This window comes from Leiobunum rupestre, chromosome 5, assembly GCF_980474605.1.
Source record: "Leiobunum rupestre chromosome 5, qqLeiRupe1.1.hap1, whole genome shotgun sequence".
In the NCBI taxonomy this organism is placed as follows: Eukaryota; Metazoa; Arthropoda; class Arachnida; order Opiliones; family Sclerosomatidae; genus Leiobunum; species Leiobunum rupestre.
In genome coordinates, this window is record NC_143388.1 from 27,553,818 (window position 1) to 27,576,043 (window position 22,226).

General features: G+C 38.2%; 2 protein-coding genes across 2 annotated transcripts in view; both read left to right on the plus strand.

Annotated features, from left to right (window-relative positions):
* The first annotated feature begins 1,488 nt into the window (after positions 1–1,488).
* LOC149944028 (uncharacterized) lies at positions 1,489–14,605 on the plus strand. Its single transcript, XM_090175570.1, has 2 exons — positions 1,489–3,271; positions 13,725–14,605. The coding sequence occupies exons 1-2, from the start codon at positions 2,444–2,446 to the stop codon at positions 13,848–13,850; spliced, it is 954 nt and encodes a 317-aa protein (XP_090031696.1). The 5' UTR covers positions 1,489–2,443; the 3' UTR covers positions 13,851–14,605.
* A 1,165-nt stretch (positions 14,606–15,770) lies between these two features.
* Positions 15,771–22,226, plus strand: part of LOC149944029 (uncharacterized) — a 29,796-nt gene continuing 23,340 nt past the window's right edge. The window contains exon 1 of the mRNA XM_090175396.1: positions 15,771–16,104. Coding sequence (XP_090031522.1) covers positions 15,974–16,104 — 131 coding nt within the window. The 5' untranslated portion in view covers positions 15,771–15,973. The remainder of the gene's footprint in view (positions 16,105–22,226) is intronic.

A 22,226-nucleotide genomic window follows, 5' to 3' on the forward strand; every position in this document is an offset into this window, starting at 1 on the left:
CGCTGATTTTTCATAACACGTTTTGGAATAAACAATTGTGCGGGTCGAAATAAACCTTATTGTGATTTTCTAAGGCAATTACAGAGAAAAAATTATATTATATATTTTATGGATTTTGTTATGGAGGGGCAAAGCAAATTATACTGATTTGCAGGTTAAGAATGGTAAAATATCTAGTACATTTGGCGGAAAGATACTAGCCCAAATTTCCGGTAAATCATCAGTGGGAATTTCGAATTTCACCTATTTTCTGTTGAATTCCCGAAGGTTCCTATGCGAGTTATATTAATCCATTTTAGAAATTTCTATTGCATAAATTTCAAAATGACCAATAAATATTTAATGTAAAATATTATTTTTAAGCTTCATTAGAGTATTTTTAGTATTATGCTCCTAAACAATCATCAACTCGCACGTTCATGTACGTCAACGTTTTAATCTCCACATTACTCGTTCTATAATTACCCTGGACTCGCCAAACGGATTTTTTTTAGGTACGCCTCACTTGTAGTACTAAAAATAAATTAATACAGCTGTTTTTAAATCTTATCTATGTTGATTAATTAGTTATCGCTTTGAAATATAACGCAATAGACGGTGTTTTCCAAAATTATTTCACGAGCGCCGGTATAATTATAAATTCAACCGTAAACAGGCCAAATTCGAAATTCACATCTCCAATTTACCGGAACTTTGTGTTAGTATCTTTTTGCCAAATGTACTAGATATTTTGAATTTCTTAACCTGTAGCTGAGTATAAGTCATTTTACTGAAAATGTAAAATTTATATATTGTTTCTGTTTAACTGTTTTTTACATTTGATGAAAATAACCTTGAATTACATCGAGTCAGGGTGTTACAATAAATTATTCGACTTACGTCAACTTAACGCAATAGACGGGTTATTAATAAAACACCTTGAAAATGTGTTTGAGTGTTAACGTAGCCTTATCGTGTACAATCTAGTCTCCTACAACTTCCAAGTTCCCCGGTTCGCGTTAACCTATCTGATAATAAATTTTTTAACATTCTTGTAAATCTATTTAAATAATTAAATTAATGAACTTTACGAAAGTATAAAAAAATAAAACATTTTCCGCAGTCAAACGCGTCATCAAAAAAGCAATGTTTGGAAATAACTTAAATGCGAATTTGAGTCCTAACATAAATTTTTATTCTTTGGTTAATTCTTTAATTCTAATTTGGTTCATTTTTTCTATGTTTTTATACTAAAATTTAATGTTTAAATTAATAGAGGGCTATAAGTCGCAAGAAGACTTGGCTAACTTCTTTATTTTGAAACTAATGAAATAATGAATAAATTTGAATTTTTGAATTTAATTAAAATATAAATTTAGAATCCATTTCAACCTTTACTTTAAAAAATCATTCGGTACTTCGTACCCGAAATAAATAAAGCTGACATTGTTCTTTTCCTACTAACAATAAAAGCGAGAAAAAAAAGAGCAAAACCATACAAAGATGAACACAAGTACAACGTGGTCGTATATACACAAACAATGGGCGATAGAATCGGCGAATCCTCCCAGCAATGGTTCCATCCCACCTTCCAAAGCGCAGAGAGATTAAAAGTAAGAGATCGGAGAGGATGGTGGAGAACGACAAGCCCATTATCGAACCGTCTCCGTTGAGAAATGGCCGAGGCCGAAGAGGGAGTGTCGCGGGCGGCGCCTCCTCCAGGGGGCGGGGCCGACGACCAGAGAGCGGCGAGACGTCACGATCAGTCGTGTGGCGGAGAGGTCTAAAGGTCCATCTCTCTCTCCATCCCCCGCACCATCCCACCCCTCGATAATCCCGCGAGCCTTAGACATTACATCCGACACGGAATAAACTCCCAACTTGAGCCGAAGCGGCAATTTTTAAAATCTGCCACATTCTAGAAACACTCAGAGTCGAGGTGAGACATTCTTCAAAGACGCGTCCTTGTCGTTCGCGTCACACACTCGCGCCAGGAAACTCGCCTCAACCGATTACTCGCCGCGACTAGAATCGTAGTCGGCTAGAGAAATATTAAAAAATTTCGTTTTAATATCAGCGGTGAAGCTGCCTTAATTGGAGAGATAAGAGTTTATCAGTGGAAACGTCCGGTTTCCGAAGTTATCCGAGTTTTGAAAGAAGACCGAGCAGCACCATCCGAAGTCAGTCTGAGAGATAGAACGGATTGAACAGGGACGGAGAACCGTTTCGAGGCGGCGGTTGAGACGAGACAGACTTCTGGGTTCCATTAAACAGGCCCTCAAAGTCGGAGGCGCGTTTGGTTAGCGTCAACCACCCAGGCGCCCGACAGTGGCGAGCTAAGACTGCAGGCCCGCAACCTTTTCGAGAGGGTTTTCCCCGTCGAATATACGCCGCGTTAGTTACGGGACGCAAAAAATAAAACAGAGACGAGTGGAACGCCGCGAAACCCCCAAAATCCGCTGAAATGAGTTTAGTTGGCAGTTACTCTCAGTCGTTTACGGGAGCTCAATCTCCGGCGGACTCCATCTACGGCGGATATTACGGTGCCGGGGCCGTCCGGGTCTACGAACCCTGCGGAATCGGAACCACCAGCCCGGATGAAACCCCGGCGGCTACTTACTACTCCTCGTGGACATTCGGCGCTAACCCCGCCGCGGTCACTCCGGACAATCTGACTCCGCCCGGAAGTTCCGAGTTCAGTCCCCCGCCTTACACCCCGAGTCCCGTTAGTGGTCAGCAACAACACCACCAGCAACAAGCCAACAACCAGCGGAACGAGCAACATTATCAACCTAGCGCGACTGGAACCAGCGGCTCCACCACGACGGTACCGGATCACTTGACCCTCTCGGCCATGACCATGGGTTTCGGCGGCAGCGGGCTGAGCGCGGCCAGCGCCGAACTCTTGGGTTTCCTCAACAGCGGGATCAACATGGCCTTGGAACCGGGCGGGGGTCACAAACCGGAACGGGGTGCCAAGAGACGGGTCACGGCCAACCGCAAAGAGCGTCGAAGGACGCAAAGTATCAACAACGCTTTCGCCGACCTGCGCGACTGCATACCCAATGTCCCCGCGGACACTAAACTCTCCAAAATCAAAACGCTGAGACTGGCGACCAGTTACATCGCCTACTTGATGGATTTACTCGCCCAGGACGAATACGGGACGTCGCCTTCGTTGGCCGCGGCGGCGGCCGCCAGCAAGATCTGCAGCGCCGCCATCGAGGGCGCCTACAAACACGAAGCGGTCAAGAAATTCGAGGTCCGCGAGGATAAGAGGAAGAAAGAAATGGTGAGTGTCAAATATCTTCACCGCCGCACGGGGTATAATTATATCAAATTGATAACGATAGCTTCCGAAACGGTTCGGGTCACTCCTGGGGTGGCCCGGGGTGGTCCCGTTTCGTCATTAATAACCGGCCCCTCCTAGGGGGACATAGCCCCGGATTCAAAGGCGGCTGTCGCTGATGCGTGTCAAAACGTTTCAATCATTCAACAACCTAATGAGGGCTTTAGTTCTAGCAGACGAATTTGTTTTACCCGAGTACGCTAACGATGACGAATCAGCCCGGATCCAGTCTATTTCTTACGGTTCATAACTCAAATAAAGTTACCCGAGATACTTGTGACTCCCTAGTATTGGACGCTGACTAGAAATATGATGGTTTTTGGGGGGTTTTCTTAACTATTTCTATAGTGTATTAATTATCCCAGAAGTAGAAAGTACCCATCGAAGCCATCAAAATGAAATGTACGTTTGCCGGCTCAACGCGAATTTCGTTGGGCGCAGATCGAGTTCCCGCCAAATCGCTGATGTTTACACTTAGCTTAAAGGTGTAAAATGTGAAAAATTGACCTATTGATAAACCATATTTTCTATAAATTCACCTAGTTTATTACGAAAAATTTAGCTATTGATAAACTATATTTTCCTAAATTCATATGCTCTTAGTTTATAACTAAAAATTCAGTTGTTGATAAACCATATTTTCCTAAATTCACCTAGTTTATTACTAAAAAATCAGTTATCGATAAACCATATTTTCCTAAATTCACCTAGTTTATTACTAAAAAATCAGTTATCGATAAACTATATTTTCCAAAATTCACCTAGTTTATTACTAAAAAATCAGTTATCGATAAACTATATTTTCCTAAATTCACATAGTTTATTACTAAAAAATCAGATTAATTAGTATTTTTTTTCCCCAAACGTGTTTCAAAAAATCAACGGGTGTCAAACTAATAACATTAGCAAGATAATTGTAAGTACTTTCCATAATTACCATGGTAAATTTTCATATATAACTCTTTCTAACAAAAGATACCATGAAGTAGAAACAGTGAAATATCAACGAGATAGGCAGATGAATACAGTCACTTCTCTCGTACTTCTGATATTATTAAAGAAACAAGTTTTTAACTCGATACGAAAAGTGATAAATTGGAAAAGAAAAAAAGTCTGCAGTCGCGATTAAATTACTTCTTTCGTAGTACCGGGAATAGACAAGTGGTGTACGTGAATTACGAGCTATCTCTTTCTACGAGCGAGGAAATATGAAATATATTTGAAAGGGTTATGAATCACGCGGAAGGATACACGCGTTGGAGGCACGCCATATTCTCGAGACATCTTCAGCGTTTATGTAAATAAATAAAAACACTTCCTTTTTACTCGTCTATATGCTATGAAAAGTGCTAATGTAATAATAACATCGATTCCCCAAAGCTTGATTCGAAAACCTTCAACGACCAAAAAATTATATTTAAAATTATTAAAAGTAGTTGAATTTTAATAAACTTTATAGCTCTTTAAGGGACAAACTGTTTCCATATGTTTCGTATAGTAGTTTAAATGATTTTGAGCAAAACAAGATTTTCCGGTGGACTTAAATAATCACAAATAGCCTAACGGGTTAGAAAATTACAAATTATTTTATTTTAATAATTGTACGTAATATTTATAATAATAAATTCAGTATTACCTTTATTCAATAAAACGTTTGTACGTTTCACGCGAATAAATTCACGGAATCATAAAACGCTTTAAGCAAATATTAATTTTAAATTTATATATTTTAACCTCATACCATAATTACTCAAATTAATTTTTCTTAAATCATTGTGGGTGCAATAACATTAGCGTCCTATTTATGAGCGTTATGGATTAATTCCTAAATTTAGAGAATCCTGTTTGTATAAAATACAGACATCTCCAAAGATTTGAAGTCGTCGAGAGATTGGTCCCCAGACACTATATCTTTACTTAAATAAATCCCCGAGATCGGAAAAGGTCAACTATTTTGTAGAAAAGGACGACATAAATATAAAAATGTCCCACTCCTCAGATTACAATAGGCAGAGGATGCTCATGCCGCGACTCGCTCGGGATGGATGACTCTATATACAGATTTCCATTTTCAGTTGACTGTGACTTCAAACGAAGGAACAGGGTATAGTTTGCGGTAATAGAACGTAGCTCATTGACTAAGGAATATTGTGGAAATTGGCCTGGGGTTTCAAAATGGGGCATTATGTAAGTCCGGCGCGTAAGCCGTTTCATGGGCGAACATTAAAAGGAGGATCTATTTTCACGGGGCGCGCGGGAGGTCCCACCAGGGTGGCACCCTGCCCCCCGTACAGACACGCTCTCGCTTTAACAGGTGGCTCGCTATCTCCCGTCTTATAAGACGCTTCGTTGCACTGGGACCGGTGCACATCCACCAAACCCTGATAAAAAATGAAAAATAACGAATTTCTTTTAGCCAGAGAATATTTTCTCTGTTTTCAGAGATTCGCTCTAATTATTACACGATAAACAGAGTGGGGATAGATTTACTGGTAATGAGAAAGATATTTACTCCGACTATCCTGAAGATGGCGCCACACAACATTTGTAGGCTATCAGGCTTCTATTGAATAACGGCGCGCGACGCACGCTCGGTAGCATGTTCCAATTAACACACAGCGTGCGCCGCGCGCCGTTATTAGATAGAAGTGACAAAGCCCCCTACTGTTGTGTTTAGCGTTTTTATGTAAATAAGCAAAATTAAAGTATAAGCGTAAGTTAAGTTTCTATCTTGACCAATAAAATGAAACCAGTACCTTATTAAGCTGGACCCAGATTTCAATCACGGCATAAAACGTATTCAGGGTTCTACTCCCAGGGCCGTTTTAACCCTTCAGTATAGGCTTTAGGCAAAAATCTCATTTGCCATTTTTTCGGACCTTCGTGGTCCCTATTATATGGAATCGTAGACCCCAATTTATCCTATATTTTTCGTAGGCACTTTGCCTAGTCTGACTTAAAGATAAGACGGCCCTGGCTACTCCGCCTACCGATATAAAATCAACGGGAACCCGCGAAGTTAATAACCTTACCAGTATTTAGATTAAAGATAACATTAAAACTAAATATAATCAACTAGACTAATACCCAAAGAACCACCTTAGGTCCAAGTCATCTAGCCACTTCTAATGCCTTTAAACCGGTGGCCGGGTTACAATGCGTAGGAGGGTGGTGGCAAGCGAGCCTACAATCCCTATACACTCACTATTACCTGTAGCTTTAGTTCCGAGTTTTCACCCATTGCCACAAGCTGGGATCGAACCCGACTCCTCTTACGAGTTGCTGCGAGGTGAAAGTGCTAAACCACTCCACCACCCCACGTAAATAATACTGTTAAAGGTGATAATTTTCGAATTTAAAACTTAAAGTAAACGCAATTTCACGCCGTGCACGAGCCATCGAATTATAAGTTAATGTTTTCAAAATTAATTGGGCTACGGAATTTAAGAAACCAACGTGATAATATCATCCCCGTAAAAAGAGTAACGGTAACAATTAGTAACACTAGCGTATGTAGATTTCCAAAACGTGGTACTATCTCCGTATTAGGCAGGTTAGCCTGCGTTAGGTCTATACTTAAAAAGCGGGTTTATTTTTTGCAAAAAGAACCGAGGAATTAGCTGCAACGAAGAAGAATTTTATTCCGACTATGCTATAGATGGCGCTACACAATATTAGGGGGCTTTGTCACTTCTACCTAATAGTGGCAATGGAACATGCTACCGAGTGTGCGTCGCGCGCCGTTATTAGATAGAAGCTGGGAAGCTAACGATAAATTTTGTAAAAGACAAATTGACTGATATATTTTTTGGTGTAAAATACTTTTTGAAAAACCAAAATAAAACATTTACAGGGTGACCAAGGAAAAATAGAAATTTCAGAGGCGAATTATAGGAAAATATAGGGAATAAAATAGGCGAATTATAGGAAAATATAGGAAATACAATAGGCGAATTATAGAAAAATATAGAGAATAAAATAGGAGAATTACTGGAAAATATAGGACACTAAACAGGCGAATTATATTAAAATATAGGACACTAAATAGGAAAATATAGGACACTAAATAGGAAAATATAGGACACTAAATAGGAAAATATAGGAAAAAATAATAAGTTATTTCATTGAATATCGGCATAGTTTGGCTCGAATAAGCTAGAATATTGGTAATTTTTTTAACACTGCTGTCTTGCATTATTGGATCACTTAGCGGATTTACAAATCCCGCACATTTCATGATTTTGTTCGAAAATGGCAGTGTTTTCACTGGTTGTTCTATGACCATGCATGAAATTATAGGAAAATGTAGGAAAATAGGTTAAAATAAAGGAATATATAGGAAGGCATTAAAAATTAGGAAAATATAGAAAATATTGGAAGTCTGGTCACCCTGCATTTATGTGCAGATAGGCAACTCTAAAATATTTTGTTTTGTTGGCTAGGATCAAAGTGTAGTATTCGTTTCGCATCAGCTTTTAAACGTATCTAACGTCCACCGTTAAAATTGCATCAATCTATACCATAAATATAACGAAGCATATCTTACAAAAGATAATATACTTTTACAGTGGGTAACGCCATTAGCGGTCAATTTTGAAATATCCGAAATCTTAAAAGATGGCACCAGCAGTCTAAACCGTAGCCAATTTTAAATTATCGAAAACCAAAAAGATTTTTTTTTGGGTTCTTTTATTCGGAGTTGAACCAGTGGCGTAGCTAATAAATAACAATAATAATAATAATAATAATTATAATAATAATCAGCTAGGCTAATACCCTTGGCACCACCTTAGGCCTAAGTCATCAAGCGACTTATTATGCCTTTAAACAAGTGGCCGGGTTACAATGCGTAGGAGGGTGGTGGCAAGCCCTTCATGCCACGTGAGCCAACAGCGCCCTACACTCACTATTACAACCTAACCCCCCCCCCCCCCGCGAAACTCTTTTCGGGGTTTTAGTCGGTATCTAGCATTTTATTTGATAGGAATATATAGGGGCTCCCTGAAGCCCTATGACCCTCCTGCATTGTGGGGTCTCTAGGGGCCTTATTTACGCCACTGAGTTGAACTTTTGTTTATACTTGTTACACGATTCAACAACGCTTAAAATAACCTTAAAAGCTTTCATTGTAATAAATCAGTAAATATTTATTCATTTTCAAAAAGTTCATCTATTACGAATATAAATAACTAAAATCGAACCTACAGGATGATTTAAAAGGTTACGCAAAAGGTTTAAGTAGTTGTAGGGGGTGAGCCAGTTTTTTTCCTATTTTCCTACGATGAATTAAAAAAACGCCAGAGAGCTTCAAAGTGTGGCCTACTAATACGGTTTAAGTTTACTTTTTTTAATTTTCGCATTTCCCCGCTACTTGGTTTTGCGCTTAATTGTAGCATCCTACTTCCAGGGGCTAGTAGGCCACACTTTGAAGCTCTCTGGCGCTTTTTTAACTCGTCGTAGGAAAATGAAAAAAACAGGCATACTTCTCAACTCACCCCCCACAACTCCTTCAAATTTTTACATAACCTTTTCAAACACCCTGTATAATGGGTTCGCTCTAAATGTCCGTTTCCAAGTAAGCCATTCGTAAATCGGTCTATATACGCTCCCAGAATCAGAATGCGGGACACGCGCCACTGGTTGAGGCCGATGAGTTAAAGTGGCGCCGCATCAGAAACACCTTAAGCCTGCTCGTGTTGAAAAACCCGGCGCAAATCGCTCAAAAGTTGGCAGTAGGCAGGCCATCTATTATTTACGACGGGGAGAACTCCAGGATATCTCCGGGTATCTTCATTAGCAAGCAGGCAGCCCAAGAATGTATACAGGTGAACGGAGAATGGGAGGCTATCATTCTATTCGCTTGGTTATTCCCGGTACAAAAACCACGTCCCTCTGCCAATCCTCGTGTAATTGGTTGGTAAATGTGAAAGCAGGCTCTCTTGCAGGGCTGGCGCTCGGATTTTTGGGCCCCAGGTAATTTTTACTCCAAAATTGGATAGTTTTAGTTAGGCAACCGTTCCGGCGGCCCCTTTCGGAGGCCCGGGCCCGGGGTACTTTTGCCCAGCTTACCCCCCCCCCCCTAACGCCGGCCCTGCTCTCTTGGAGCATATATTAATTATCTAGCTTGTCTACACTAGGTGGTTTCTTGTCGCTTGTTCCGGGATTTCGGAGTAGGGTAAGAAGAGTAACGCTATGACGTCATTTTACTCCGATTCTGTGCACCTGGCGAATAGTTCGAGTCCGAGTAAAAACGTTGTTCCAAAATGGCTGCATGTGGCCTTTTCAGCAGATTAAATCTGGCTAGCATTTTTAGTCCGATAACAGGCGAAAAGAAACCACCTACTGAATTTTCGTTCTTACCTTCCATCCCCAATGCAACGCTGGATTTAGCGAAAGTATAGGTAACCATGACAACGGTTTTGTTGGTTCTAGAAAACCACCTAAATCGCATATAGATGTACAACCTTTAGTGACTTGCATGCCGTGAAATCATAGGCTAAAGTAGCGGCTGCGTATTCTCCGCGTACCTGAGTACATTCTTGGTCAGTGTGAAAGGTGAGTTGGAGCCCACATCTATTAGTGTATAACCCCCCTTTTACTGTACTCTTAAACAGTATAGAGTAGATTAATCCTTCAAATGTTATAAACAGCGGAAGAATCCGGGTCTATTTCGGGCTTTTGCTTATAATAAAGAAAGCCGGGACTTGGCAGCCAATGATGAGCTAAGAACTGTTTACAGCCATTAAGCGTTCGCCGTTTGTGTAATTCCTGACTTCACCAGCTCCCCCCTCATACTGACCCCCCCCCCACGCGTTTCTTATTTATTATAGTTGACGAAAATTATGAACCCCGTTCGATGTCTGCGGGGAATGCCATAGAATCTTCGTCTTAGGAATGTCGTCTGTTTATTTATATACATTAGTCATATTAATGTCTTGACAAATATAGATTTATTTACAATATCAGTGATTCAATTTCATTCGGTAATTTGGTCACCCATTTCAATACTAATCCGAAATAAAAAAAAATCATTTAATCATAAGTAACGTAATAACAATATGTAGGACATTTCGTATTGTTTCAATTAAATTTTCTAACCGAACCTATTTTCAACACTGACCCTTCCGCTCAGCTCTGAATTGGACTCGCCACTGAACTGAGTAGTATATTATCGTCCTTGGCATTAGTATATTTCTATTTGGGCATATTTTAGATACTAGGGGGCTCGGTTCGGAACGATACCTGGATTGCGCGAAAAACAGTTCGGTGATAACATGGGTTATTAGTCATACTTAAATATTATGTTACTTATGATAGTATCAATGATTAAATTTCATTCGATTATTTAGAAATCTATTTGCAAGGTTATTGAAATTAAAAATTACAAAGTGTCAATGATAAAATTATGTTATATTTCATTCAATATTATGGTGGCCGATTTGAAAATTGATCCAAATTAAAGATAACCAACTAATAATGATTAAATTCTATTCAATAATTTGGTCACCAATTTGAAAATTTATCCAAATTAAAAATTACATATAATATAAATAATTAAATTTCATTCAATAGTTTGGTAGCGGTTTTCAATTTAATCCATACTAAAAATTAAAAAGTATCAATGATTAAATTTCATTCAATAATTTGGTCGTCGATTTTAAAATTAATACAAATTAAAATTTTGAAAGTATCAACGACTAAATTTCATTCAATAATTTGGTGGCAGATTTGCAAATTAACTCAAATTAAAAATTACAAACTGTCTATGATTAAATTTCATTCAATAATTTGGTGGCAGATTTGCAAATTAACTCAAATTAAAAATTACAAACTGTCTATGATCAAATTTCATTCAATAATTTGGTGGCAGATTTGCAAATTAACTCAAATTAAAAATTACCAACTGTCTATGATTAATTTTCATTCAATAATTTGGTGGCAGATTTGCAAATTAACTCAAATTAAAAATTACAAACTGTCTATGATTAAGTTTCATTCAATAATTTGGTGGCGGCTTTTAATTAATCCAAATTCAAATTTAAATAAATAGTTAAGGAAAAAAACCGTAGCGTTTTCTAGAATCCATAGTTACAAGACAGTATCTATTTAGACCATAGAAATGAATCAAGTACCTTCGTTAGGCTCCAGACAATTTTCCTTAATCATGAATCTATTTAATCCATGAATAAGAACGAAATCGAAAATGATGTCATTTTGAGGGATTTACTTTTCTAAGCCAAAAATAATTAATTCGGAAATGATGTCATTTTAGGACAAGATAGTTTACGATAACAGAATTTCAACGAAATTACTTCTTACGGATAGTTATTTTGTTAAAAATGAGGTTTAAAGTTATAAATATTTCTATAATAATAATACAAAATGAAGGAATGTAACTCCGATCTTTTGAAAGCGTATCGAGTGCCTGTGAGGTTTCTAACAATTTAAACAAAAACTATCTTTAAAAAGCTAAGCTTCGATGATACTTTAGAAGAAAACCTGAGTGTTTGCCATATTATTATTAAATAATAAGTGCTTGGATGTAATTTTATTATAATAATAAATATTCTAATAATAATATGAAATAATTACAGATATCTATTTAATTAAATAGATTAATGATAAATACTGCAAAAATGAAACTTAACCATAACGCGCCATTTTAGGAACTAACCATAGATATAGGAAACGTATATAAAGGTCTAGATAAAATATTTCAAATGGAGTGAATACGGAGGTGACAGCTAGCAGAAACGCGTAATTTCTGCAGGCTATCCTTATAAGGCGCTATCTATCGGTAAGAAAGCTCGTGCTATCGTCGCGAGAGCCATTGTCTCCTTCTTAAAAATTATACTAAAAGTCACCAACAGATGGTGTCTAAAGACTATGGCCTGCGGAAAGGTCAAGCACTTAGTACTAAAATGCTAAGAGAGCTCGCGCTCTTGGTCACGTGCCTTCCTCGGTTTCTGCTAGGTGTCAATACCGTATTTTATGTTAGGCTTAGACGTCCCGAAATTTATCTAGACCTTTATATACATTTCTTATATCTATGGAACTAACGCTTCGACTGCTTATAAATAACAACTGAGTTCTTCTACTTCCACTACGTCACTATAAATTGGCTCCGCCCCACGCGTTGCCGAAAGTGTCCTTGGGTATTCTAGTTGAATATGCATGGGTTAAATAGATTTATGCTTCATGTAATATATTTCTTCCGAAACGCATTTTGAAAAATCAGCAAGGGATACACTTCTCTTGTCAGAGATATATGGCCGACTTCTGCTAGAAACTCCAGATATTGTTCAAAACATGTCGCCTGAAGGAATTTCTATTCCTTATCTCTGTTTTCTTTGGAAAATTCTTGAGGGTGACTTCGTAGTAGAGAGGTTAAGTAGTAACTCAAAACGCGTACTTATACGTTTCGAGAATACTATAGTCAATCATACTATTCATATAGCTCTTATTATTTGTCAAAGATGTTTTTTACGTATTGTCATAAGTAACATAATACCACATCATTTCTTGATATTGACGCCAAATTATTTTCCAAATAGTGCCCCTTGGTAACGGCGCCATGAACTAATCTAACCCAACTTCCGTTAACGTTAAATTTCGGGAATTTGGTGCGACATTTTGAAAACCGCTATTTTTAGGCTTAATAGCCGCACTATGGTTACGCAACAGACGAAATTTTGTTGGAGTACTATATGATTGGCTGAATTTGAACTCTGACTCCTTTTGGGTGAACAACAGAAAAATTAAAATCACAAAGAGGGTTAAACTTCTGGCTTACCGAGCTGCTAGTCATTTTACTGATTAACCTTTGGTGAAGAAAGGATGTAGTAAGAAAATATGCACTAGCAAGGCTACGAGTGTCATACTTAGAGGTAATATGTTACTTATGGTATTACGGAGAAATTGAAATTGTCCTTTTATAGCGTTAGGCTCCATTTTAACGCTAGCTAGTAGCGAAAACCTATTTTAAGTGTTTCACCCACTAATGTCGAGCGTGATATAGACAGGTTAAGGCAGCACCAGGAAACTTGAACTGGATAACTTGAAGAAGATGCAGGCTGTACAGACAAAGATACGTCTACACTTCTACAAGTTCCCCGTACAAGATTTCGGGCGCTAACTTAATCTGTTTATTAACAATTAAAATAAAAACATTGCGGCAGTTGCCATCTGCCAAGTCATTGCTTGGTTCTGTTTGAAAGGTCTATTAAAAACTAAACGCGTTACTTGACCTTCTATGAACTGAAGGTCACGATGACGCGTAATTAAAAAACATTCAAATTAAAAGTCATTTGCAATTGACGCCCAGCAACTTACGAAACGTGTTCACAAATTTACAAAACACATTTTTTTAATAGTTCACAACTTTTTATCGTCTCAGGGTTCACTGACGAGCGACGGAGGTGGCATCTTGGCTGGAGGAGGACTCGTGACGGAGAAGAAATCGAAAGGGAGGACAGGGTGGCCCCAGCACGTCTGGGCTCTCGAATTGCAACAAGACACGTGACAAGCATTCGTTTAAAAAATCTCCGATATATATACTTGTGTATAATATATATAGTCCCCACCCTCGCACCCACCACGGCACGCCAATACCAGATATTTTCTTTCTTATTTTTTCGCCTACATACCAAAGATTTTTTTAAAGGGAGAAAAACCACTTAAAAAGAAGCCGTAAAACGTCCATTAGATCCCTATAGCCTAATTTCGTTCAAAGACAACGGTATCTAAGGCTAAAGAAGGGGTAAATGCTACGTCTGTCAGTCTAAAATGAAATAGGAACTTAGCTTTTGTCTCGCGTAATTACCTAACGACTTAAGCCAAGCTTCTCTCGTAGGTCTTAAATATGTAAAGTATTAAATTTTATCAGAAGTTTTTAATATAATCTTACGAGAAATGTACGCCACAAAAATATGAAACACGTACCTTCTAGGAAGTTTACCATGTTCACGAATTTCGACTTAAATAATGTATAATATTTAATTCACCATATTTTCCCGATGTTACAGTTTTAGAAAGTCAGTATTTGGAGTATTTCGCCCCGTATTTTGAAAAATGAGCGGGAACCTGTGAAGGTACGTGTTTCAAGCTAAGATATATCGGAAGCTTGTCTCATTAGAGATATATCGGATACTTGTCTCATTAGAGATATATCGGATACTTGTCTCATTAGAGATATATCGGATACTTGTCTCATTAGAGATATATCGGATACTTGTCTCATTAGAGATATATCGGATACTTGTCTCATTAGAGATATATCGGAGAGAAAAATCAGATACTGGTCTCATTTGAGATATATTGTATATTTTTCGCGTTAGAGATATTTTGGATACTTATCTTGTTAGAGATATATTAGATAGTTCTCACGTTAGAATCATATTTGATATTTCTCTCGTTAGTGATAATATTGTAGGATATTTCTCACGTTGGAGATAATATTATATAGGATATTTCTCTCGTTAGAGATAATATTATATAGGATATTTCTCTCGTTAGAGATAATATTATATAGGATATTTCTCTCGTTAGAGATAATATTATATAGGATATTTCTCTCGTTAGAGATAATATTATATAGGATATTTCTCTCGTTAGAGATAATATTATATAGGATATTTCTCTCGTTAGAGATAATATTATATAGGATATTTCTCTCGTTAGAGATAATATTATATAGGATATTTATCTCGTTAGAGATGTATTGGATACTTCTCCCATTAGAGATATCTTGGTTATATCTCTCGTTAGAGATATATCAGATATTTCTAACTTTAGAGAAATATTGAATACTTCTCGCGTTTGAGATGAATTGGATATATCTCGCATTAGAGATGTACTGTATACCTCTCAGGTTAGAAATATATAGGATACTTCTCGCGTTAGAGATATAATATATATACTTCTGATTTTACGTATAATAGCAATTGCCGTTACAACCCGACGTTTTACAAATGAACTTTGGTTTAATAAAACTGGATTTAAAACGGTTTGCGGAAAATCGGAAATGTCCCCTGGTTTTAAAGGTTCCTTGGAAGTTGAGGCCGGCACGTGCAAACTTGTGAATAAATTAAAAGTTTTCTTGTACGATTAATATGCAAAACCTAAGTAGAAATATTTTTCACCCTGCATTAGCGTTCCTAATATTATTTTATACATTTATTTTTAAATTTCTTATAGTCGAAGTAAATATTTAGCAAAATATGTGCAATAAATGTATATTTTACCGTGTTTAAATATAAATATTTTGTGCCAAAGATATTATTAATGTAAGTCGCCAGTATTAATTGAAAAGTATGTAAAATACAAATAAAAAATGCGTAAAGTGTATATGTATTTCAATATAAAAAATAAATAAATTATTTTATATTAAATATCTCAATTGCTTTTGTTTGTGAAATATTTCTGTCATAAAGAATCAGTTGATGGAGACAGTTCGTGGATAACTTTCGCTTGTTCTGGAACTAACATCAGTGTACAAGTTTTGTACACTAAAACCAACTATTGTTCACGGGCTACACTCAGGGGCGGATTAAGACCTTGCGGGGCCATGGGCCCAAGCTAATTTTGGTGCCCCCTTTCAGTGTCGAGCGAAGTGAGCTAGGCACTCCCGCAATTTATAATTGACAAATGGATGGAAAATACAATTTCAATGTAGACTTTGCGGATATTTTAGTGACGTTAATAAATGATATCTTTACATGGTATCGAAAAATGTGGACACATTTACTAAAATTACTCCGGAAAAAAAATTGTGAAAAGTAAGTGATTAAAGTTTTGTACTTTTAATTTTTTCGAAACCTCCTGCTGCCCCTTGTAGGCTTGTTGCCCTAGGCCCAGGCCTAGTCGGCCTATTGGGTTATCCGGCCCTGGCTACACTTTCTACTCCTTCTCAAAAGCCTGTGTAAAAATGGTAATGTAATTAGCTAGTCTGCTTAAAAGTTCAGTTTGGAGCTGCTCCGATGGTGTGGCTTTGGAATAGTTTAATTTATAGTTAAAGGTGTGTCATTCTAGTGTCGGAACAGGCGAAAAGTATTTCCAATTACTCTTTTAACTCCGGCGAAGTTACATCAATGGCAGAATTGGAGTAAACTTCCAAATTCTCAGAACAGGCTAAAAGTATGAGCCTGGTGATCATAAAATTATTTTTAAGACATTTCGCGCGTTAAATTGCGCTTAGTTACGCTTATAATATGCTCATTACTTTAAATTATTATAAATTAAACTCCAAAGGAAGCCGCAACTCGCTTAAGAAAAACTCGGATAGTTGATACGATCATTTCCAAACTGTATAAAAAAATCCTAACGGCTGCGTTAGAAACGCTAGCTATCCGGTTACCATTTGCTTTTTTTTTTAATTCGAATCAAAAAAATAGATGTGTCCATTTATGGTAGGGCCATTGAAGCAGACCCGTTTCCAGCGACGAAAGCGACACCTTGTAAATTGTCAATTACTTCATTTTAAAAGCTGTTTTTAAAAGGAAGATCCTAGAAAAATTATTAGGCTGAGCCGGATTTTAGGCTCGTTTAAGAGGGTTTTAGATTAAAATGATGATATTATACTTTTTATGGGCAAAAAATTAAAGTAACTATCGTTAATATTGCAAAACTAAAATTCTATTAAAAATATTTGTTTTTAACAATAATAATAATAAAATTATTTAGTCTTTTTTGAAATTTTCTACTCATATTATTAGGCAATAAAATTCTCTCCTCAGAGCTCGAATATAAAATATACTAACATGAAAATCGGTATTTTTGATAAAACTCACCTTAATATTAATTACAATGAACGGTGTGGAACAAATCCTTTTTTTTTCTTTTAGTTTTTATAAGGTTTAAAAGTTGAAGTAAATTTTTTTAGTTATGTTCATTCGCCACTATAATTAAACTGGAAATCAGTTAAATAAATAAAATAAATCTTCAACTAGGCTAATACCAAAGGCACCACCTTAGGCCCAAGTCTTTTAGTGACGTTTTATGTTTCTAAATCCGGTGACCAGGTTACAATGTGTAGGAGGGTGTTGGCAAGCCCTTCAAGCCCAGTGAGCCAACGGCTCTCTAACTTACTAAATATATTTACAGGATAATATTTAACACAAAAATACACTAAAAAAATACAATAAACGCCCATTTAAAAATGTAAGTTGGGGATAATTAAATTACAACTGGCAACAATGATGGTGGAAGGAACATAGTCCATAGGTTAACGGTAATAGTTAGTGTAGGGAGCTGTTGGCTCTCGTGGCATAAAGGGCTTGCCACCATCCTCCTACGCATTGTAACCCGGTCACCTGAATTAATGGCATAGGTTAACGGTAATAGTTAGTGTAGGGAGCTGTTGGCTCGCGTGGCATGAAGGGCTTGCCACCACCCTCCTACGCATTGTAACCCGGCCACCTGTTTAAGGCATTAAAAGTCGCTAGATGACTTGGGCATTAGCCTAGCTGATTAATATTATTATTATTATTATTGTGCCCTAGAAATAAACATTTTCGATTTGCAAAGAACTCCAACAATTGATGATTTATCGCGTATTATAATCAAATTAGAATGGAAATGGCAAAAAAAACCACAACAGTCATCTAGACTCTTTTTATTTTGGGGGGAGGGGGCTAAGAGAAATTGGGAGATAAAGGGGACAGAACAGAGTCGGTAATTGTGTTATGGATGGAGATGAAATTACGGCTGGGAGATGGACCGCGTGGGGGGGGCGCAGGGGGGAGGATAAATGATGTAGCTCCGTCTTATCGTCCACTTCATCTTCAGCCATCTGGAGAGAGCGAGAGCGAGAACCGTTCTAGTAGGAAGGGGGCAGGACACAGTCTACCTAGACACTTCGGACAAAGGCGGCGATGTGGGGTAAAGACTGCGCCTTTTAGTTCCCTTTGGACCGTACAGGTTTAACGCATCTTCAAATTAACTTGGCTAGAAATATTGCGGCTAGGATTTTAGTGGAGTTTTCGACCAAATTCTTCGTAGCGGCTGCCCAACTATTTGTCAGAGGTGAACACCGGATTTTCACCATACAGTCATAAAAGTATTATTTTTGTCGCCTAAGACTAACAAGGAATAATTCCACTGAATTTCTAAATGTTGAAAATATGGTTTAAATTTTACTTAAAGGGGAACGGCTAAGCTTTTCCAAATATGGCCTTATTTCCGTATCAAAAGGTTAACAAGACGTTCAATATACTAACACGTACCTTTTTTTGTCTTGAAAAAATAGCTTTTGGCCCAAAAAGTTGAAATGAAAAATAACGCCAGGTGTTTGGATTTGAATTTTCGCCGCCATCTTAGGGGCTGCCGCCAGCGCCCCTAACCCCGGATGAGCGATTTTCGAACTATCCTAACTTTTAAATCGCGCCATTTAGGCTTAAGTCTCTTATAACTGGAACGCGCCGCGCGTGCGAAACAAATTTTTTGCGTCTTCAACAGCGCGCGCTTTTACGTTGTTTCTGTCTCACCGACTTCTCACCAGGTGTCGCGGCGGACGCGCGCTTTTCGATTTCCCGAAATTTCTTTATTTTATTAAAAATTAACCACTAATTATTTTATATGGGTTTTTCGCCATAAATTTTAGTTTTTAATGGGCTATAGGGCTATCTAACTGGTTAAAGCTTGACCGTTCTCCTTTAAGTAACATAACATGACACTGAAGTTTCGTAGAGGAAACATTGTTTCCAAATTTAATGTGGCGGAGGCGGTTAAAACCATTTCAATTTAAAGTAAGCCTTGGCTGATCCAGTGACGTAGCCAGGGTGGAGGGCTCAGGGGCTATGATCGTACGTACAATTTTACTTTTTTTCAATGGTGCCCCCCCCCCCCGAAAATAAATCCTGGCTACGCCACTGGGCTGATCCTATAAATACATTGTTGGCAGCGATTTCACGAGCACCGTTTTCTGACTAATAACAGGTCGCGGGGATTTCCCGGTAATGATTTAATTGGTCATTGGCAAAACTGACTATCATTAAGAAAACCTGAAATACTTATCCTTATTAAGTTACTTATGGATTTGAGGATATCCTAACCCTTATTTTCCTGTTGTCTGCCTATACATGTAGTATATGAAACTGCGTTGTTGGGTCTTTGGAAGAGCAGACGAAGTGGCACACAGCAATGTTGACGTACGGACAAGTAAGAACGAGTAGAAGAAGCTAAAGCTCTTTCCATTTGCTATTCTAGAGTGCTCTGAGATCGCACGATCATCAATTCACGTGCTGTTTTTGTAATCGGAACAGCTCCGAGCAATATTCCACGGTTTCCTTTACTGCTCTTGAGTGCTCTGAGATCACACGATCAACAATTCATGTGCTGATTTTGTAATCGGAACAGCTCCGAGCAATATTCCACGGTTTCCTTTACTGCTCTTGAGTGCTCTGAGATCACACGATCAACAATTCACGTGCTGATTTTGTAATCGGAACAGCTCCGAGCAATATTCCACGGTTTCCTTTACTGCTCTTGAGTGCTCTGAGATCACACGATCAACAATTCACGTGCTGTTTTTGTAATCGGAACAGCTCCGAGAAATATTCCACGGTTTGGTTTACTGCTCTTGAGTGCTCTGAGATCACACGATCATCAATTCACGTGCTGTTTTTGTAATCGGAACAGCTCCGAGCAATATTCCACGGTTTCCTTTACTGCTCTTGAGTGCTCTGAGATCACACGATCAACAATTCACGTGCTGTTTTTGTAATCGGAACAGCTCCGAGCAATATTCCACGGTTTGGTTTACTGCTCTTGAGTGCTCTGAGATCACACGATCATCAATTCATGTGCTGTTTTTGTAATCGGAACAGCTCCGAGCAATATTCCACGGTTTGGTTTACTGCTCTTGAGTGCTCTGAGGTCGCACGATCATCAATTCACGTGCTGTTTTTGTAATCGGAACAGCTCCGAGCAATATTCCACGGTTTGGTTTACTGCTCTTGAGTGCTCTGAGGTCGCACGATCATCAATTCATGTGCTGATTTTGTAATCGGAACAGCTCCGAGCAATATTCCACGGTTTCCTTTACTGCTCTTGAGTGCTCTGAGATCACACGATCAACAATTCATGTGCTGATTTTGTAATCGGAACAGCTCCGAGCAATATTCCACGGTTTCCTTTACTGCTCTTGAGTGCTCTGAGATCACACGATCAACAATTCACGTGCTGTTTTTGTAATCGGAACAGCTCCGAGCAATATTCCACGGTTTCCTTTACTGCTCTTGAGTGCTCTGAGATCACACGATCAACAATTCACGTGCTGTTTTTGTAATCGGAACAGCTCCGAGCAATATTCCACGGTTTCCTTTACTGCTCTTGAGTGCTCTGAGATCACACGATCAACAATTCACGTGCTGTTTTTGTAATCGGAACAGCTCCGAGCAATATTCCACGGTTTGGTTTACTGCTCTTGAGTGCTCTGAGATCGCACGATCATCAATTCACGTGCTGTTTTTGTAATCGGAACAGCTCCGAGCAATATTCCACGGTTTCCTTTACTGCTCTTGAGTGCTCTGAGATCACACGATCAACAATTCACGTGCTGTTTTTGTAATCGGAACAGCTCCGAGCAATATTCCACGGTTTCCTTTACTGCTCTTGAGTGCTCTGAGATCACACGATCAACAATTCACGTGCTGTTTTTGTAATCGGAACAGCTCCGAGCAATATTCCACGGTTTGGTTTACTGCTCTTGAGTGCTCTGAGATCGCACGATCATCAATTCACGTGCTGTTTTTGTAATCGGAACAGCTCCGAGCAATATTCCACGGTTTCCTTTACTGCTCTTGAGTGCTCTGAGATCACACGATCAACAATTCATGTGCTGATTTTGTAATCGGAACAGCTACAGGCAATATTCGAGTACTCCATTTACTCTTCTAGAGCGCCGATCTTGTCCTATATCATTGTCGAAATCGATGACGTTGGAAACAGCTTCGGAGTGATTCACGAGAGATCAAATGAAAAATTGAATACAGCTCATTGATTAACTTACTAAAGGAGTGATCCCTGGCTAACTTCTCAAGGAAAAGGGTCAAGGGAGTTGGTAGCTCTATGTATAATTTTTGTTAAATCCCGATTTTCTATTAGACATGAACGTTTGATTGCCCAGAATAAAAGTTACATTTCCAATTTGCAGCAAGACTCTACGATTTACTGAGGGTCAATTGTATTTTTGTGTTTTTTCGATAATGAAATATCTTTTAGTTAAATAATCCATGGTTTTCTGTACAAGTTATCTCTTGAATATTTTTAAATGTGATCATTTTTATAGATAGAAAGGTGGTGGCGAAGTGGTTAGCAGTTTCGCCTCGCTGCAAAAGTAACCGGGTCCGATCGCAGCTTGTGGCACTGGTTGAAAACTCGGAACTACTCCGTCCACGTACGTTGTGTTGCAAGTTATCTACTCACTGGTTAAAGGGGTTTTCCCGCGATTACTTCGGTTGTTCCTTTCCATTAAACTAGTAAGTGTAGGGAGCTGTATGCTCACGTGGAATTAACCCGGCCACCTGATTTAAACGCATTAAAAGTGGTTAAATGACTTGGGTGGTGCCTAGTTGGCTATTATTATAGATCTCAAGTGACGTGTTCTGTAGACTTGGGCCTAAGATGGTGCCTTGAATATAAGTCTAGCTGATTTTATTTGGTTTTAGGGTTAGGTTACTTCTACCAGAAGTAAACAAAATTTATCTCGCTATAGATGACTTGGGTGGTGCATTGGGTCTTAGTCTAGCTGGTTATATTTGGTTTTAGTGTTAGGTTACTTCTACGAGAAGTAAACAAAATTTATCTAGATGATTATTGTTCTATAGATTATCACAACCCTTTCCCTGATTACGCATTGCCATCTTGACTAAATTGAACGTCCACAATTACGATGAATATT

Coding starts and splice junctions, on each gene's coding strand:
- LOC149944028 (XM_090175570.1), top strand. CDS start 2,444: ATGAGTTTAGTTGGCAGTTACTCTCAGTCGTTTACGGGAGCTCAATCT. Junction 3,272..13,724: donor ATAAGAGGAAGAAAGAAATG/GTGAGTGTCAAA, acceptor TTATCGTCTCAG/GGTTCACTGACGAGCGACGG.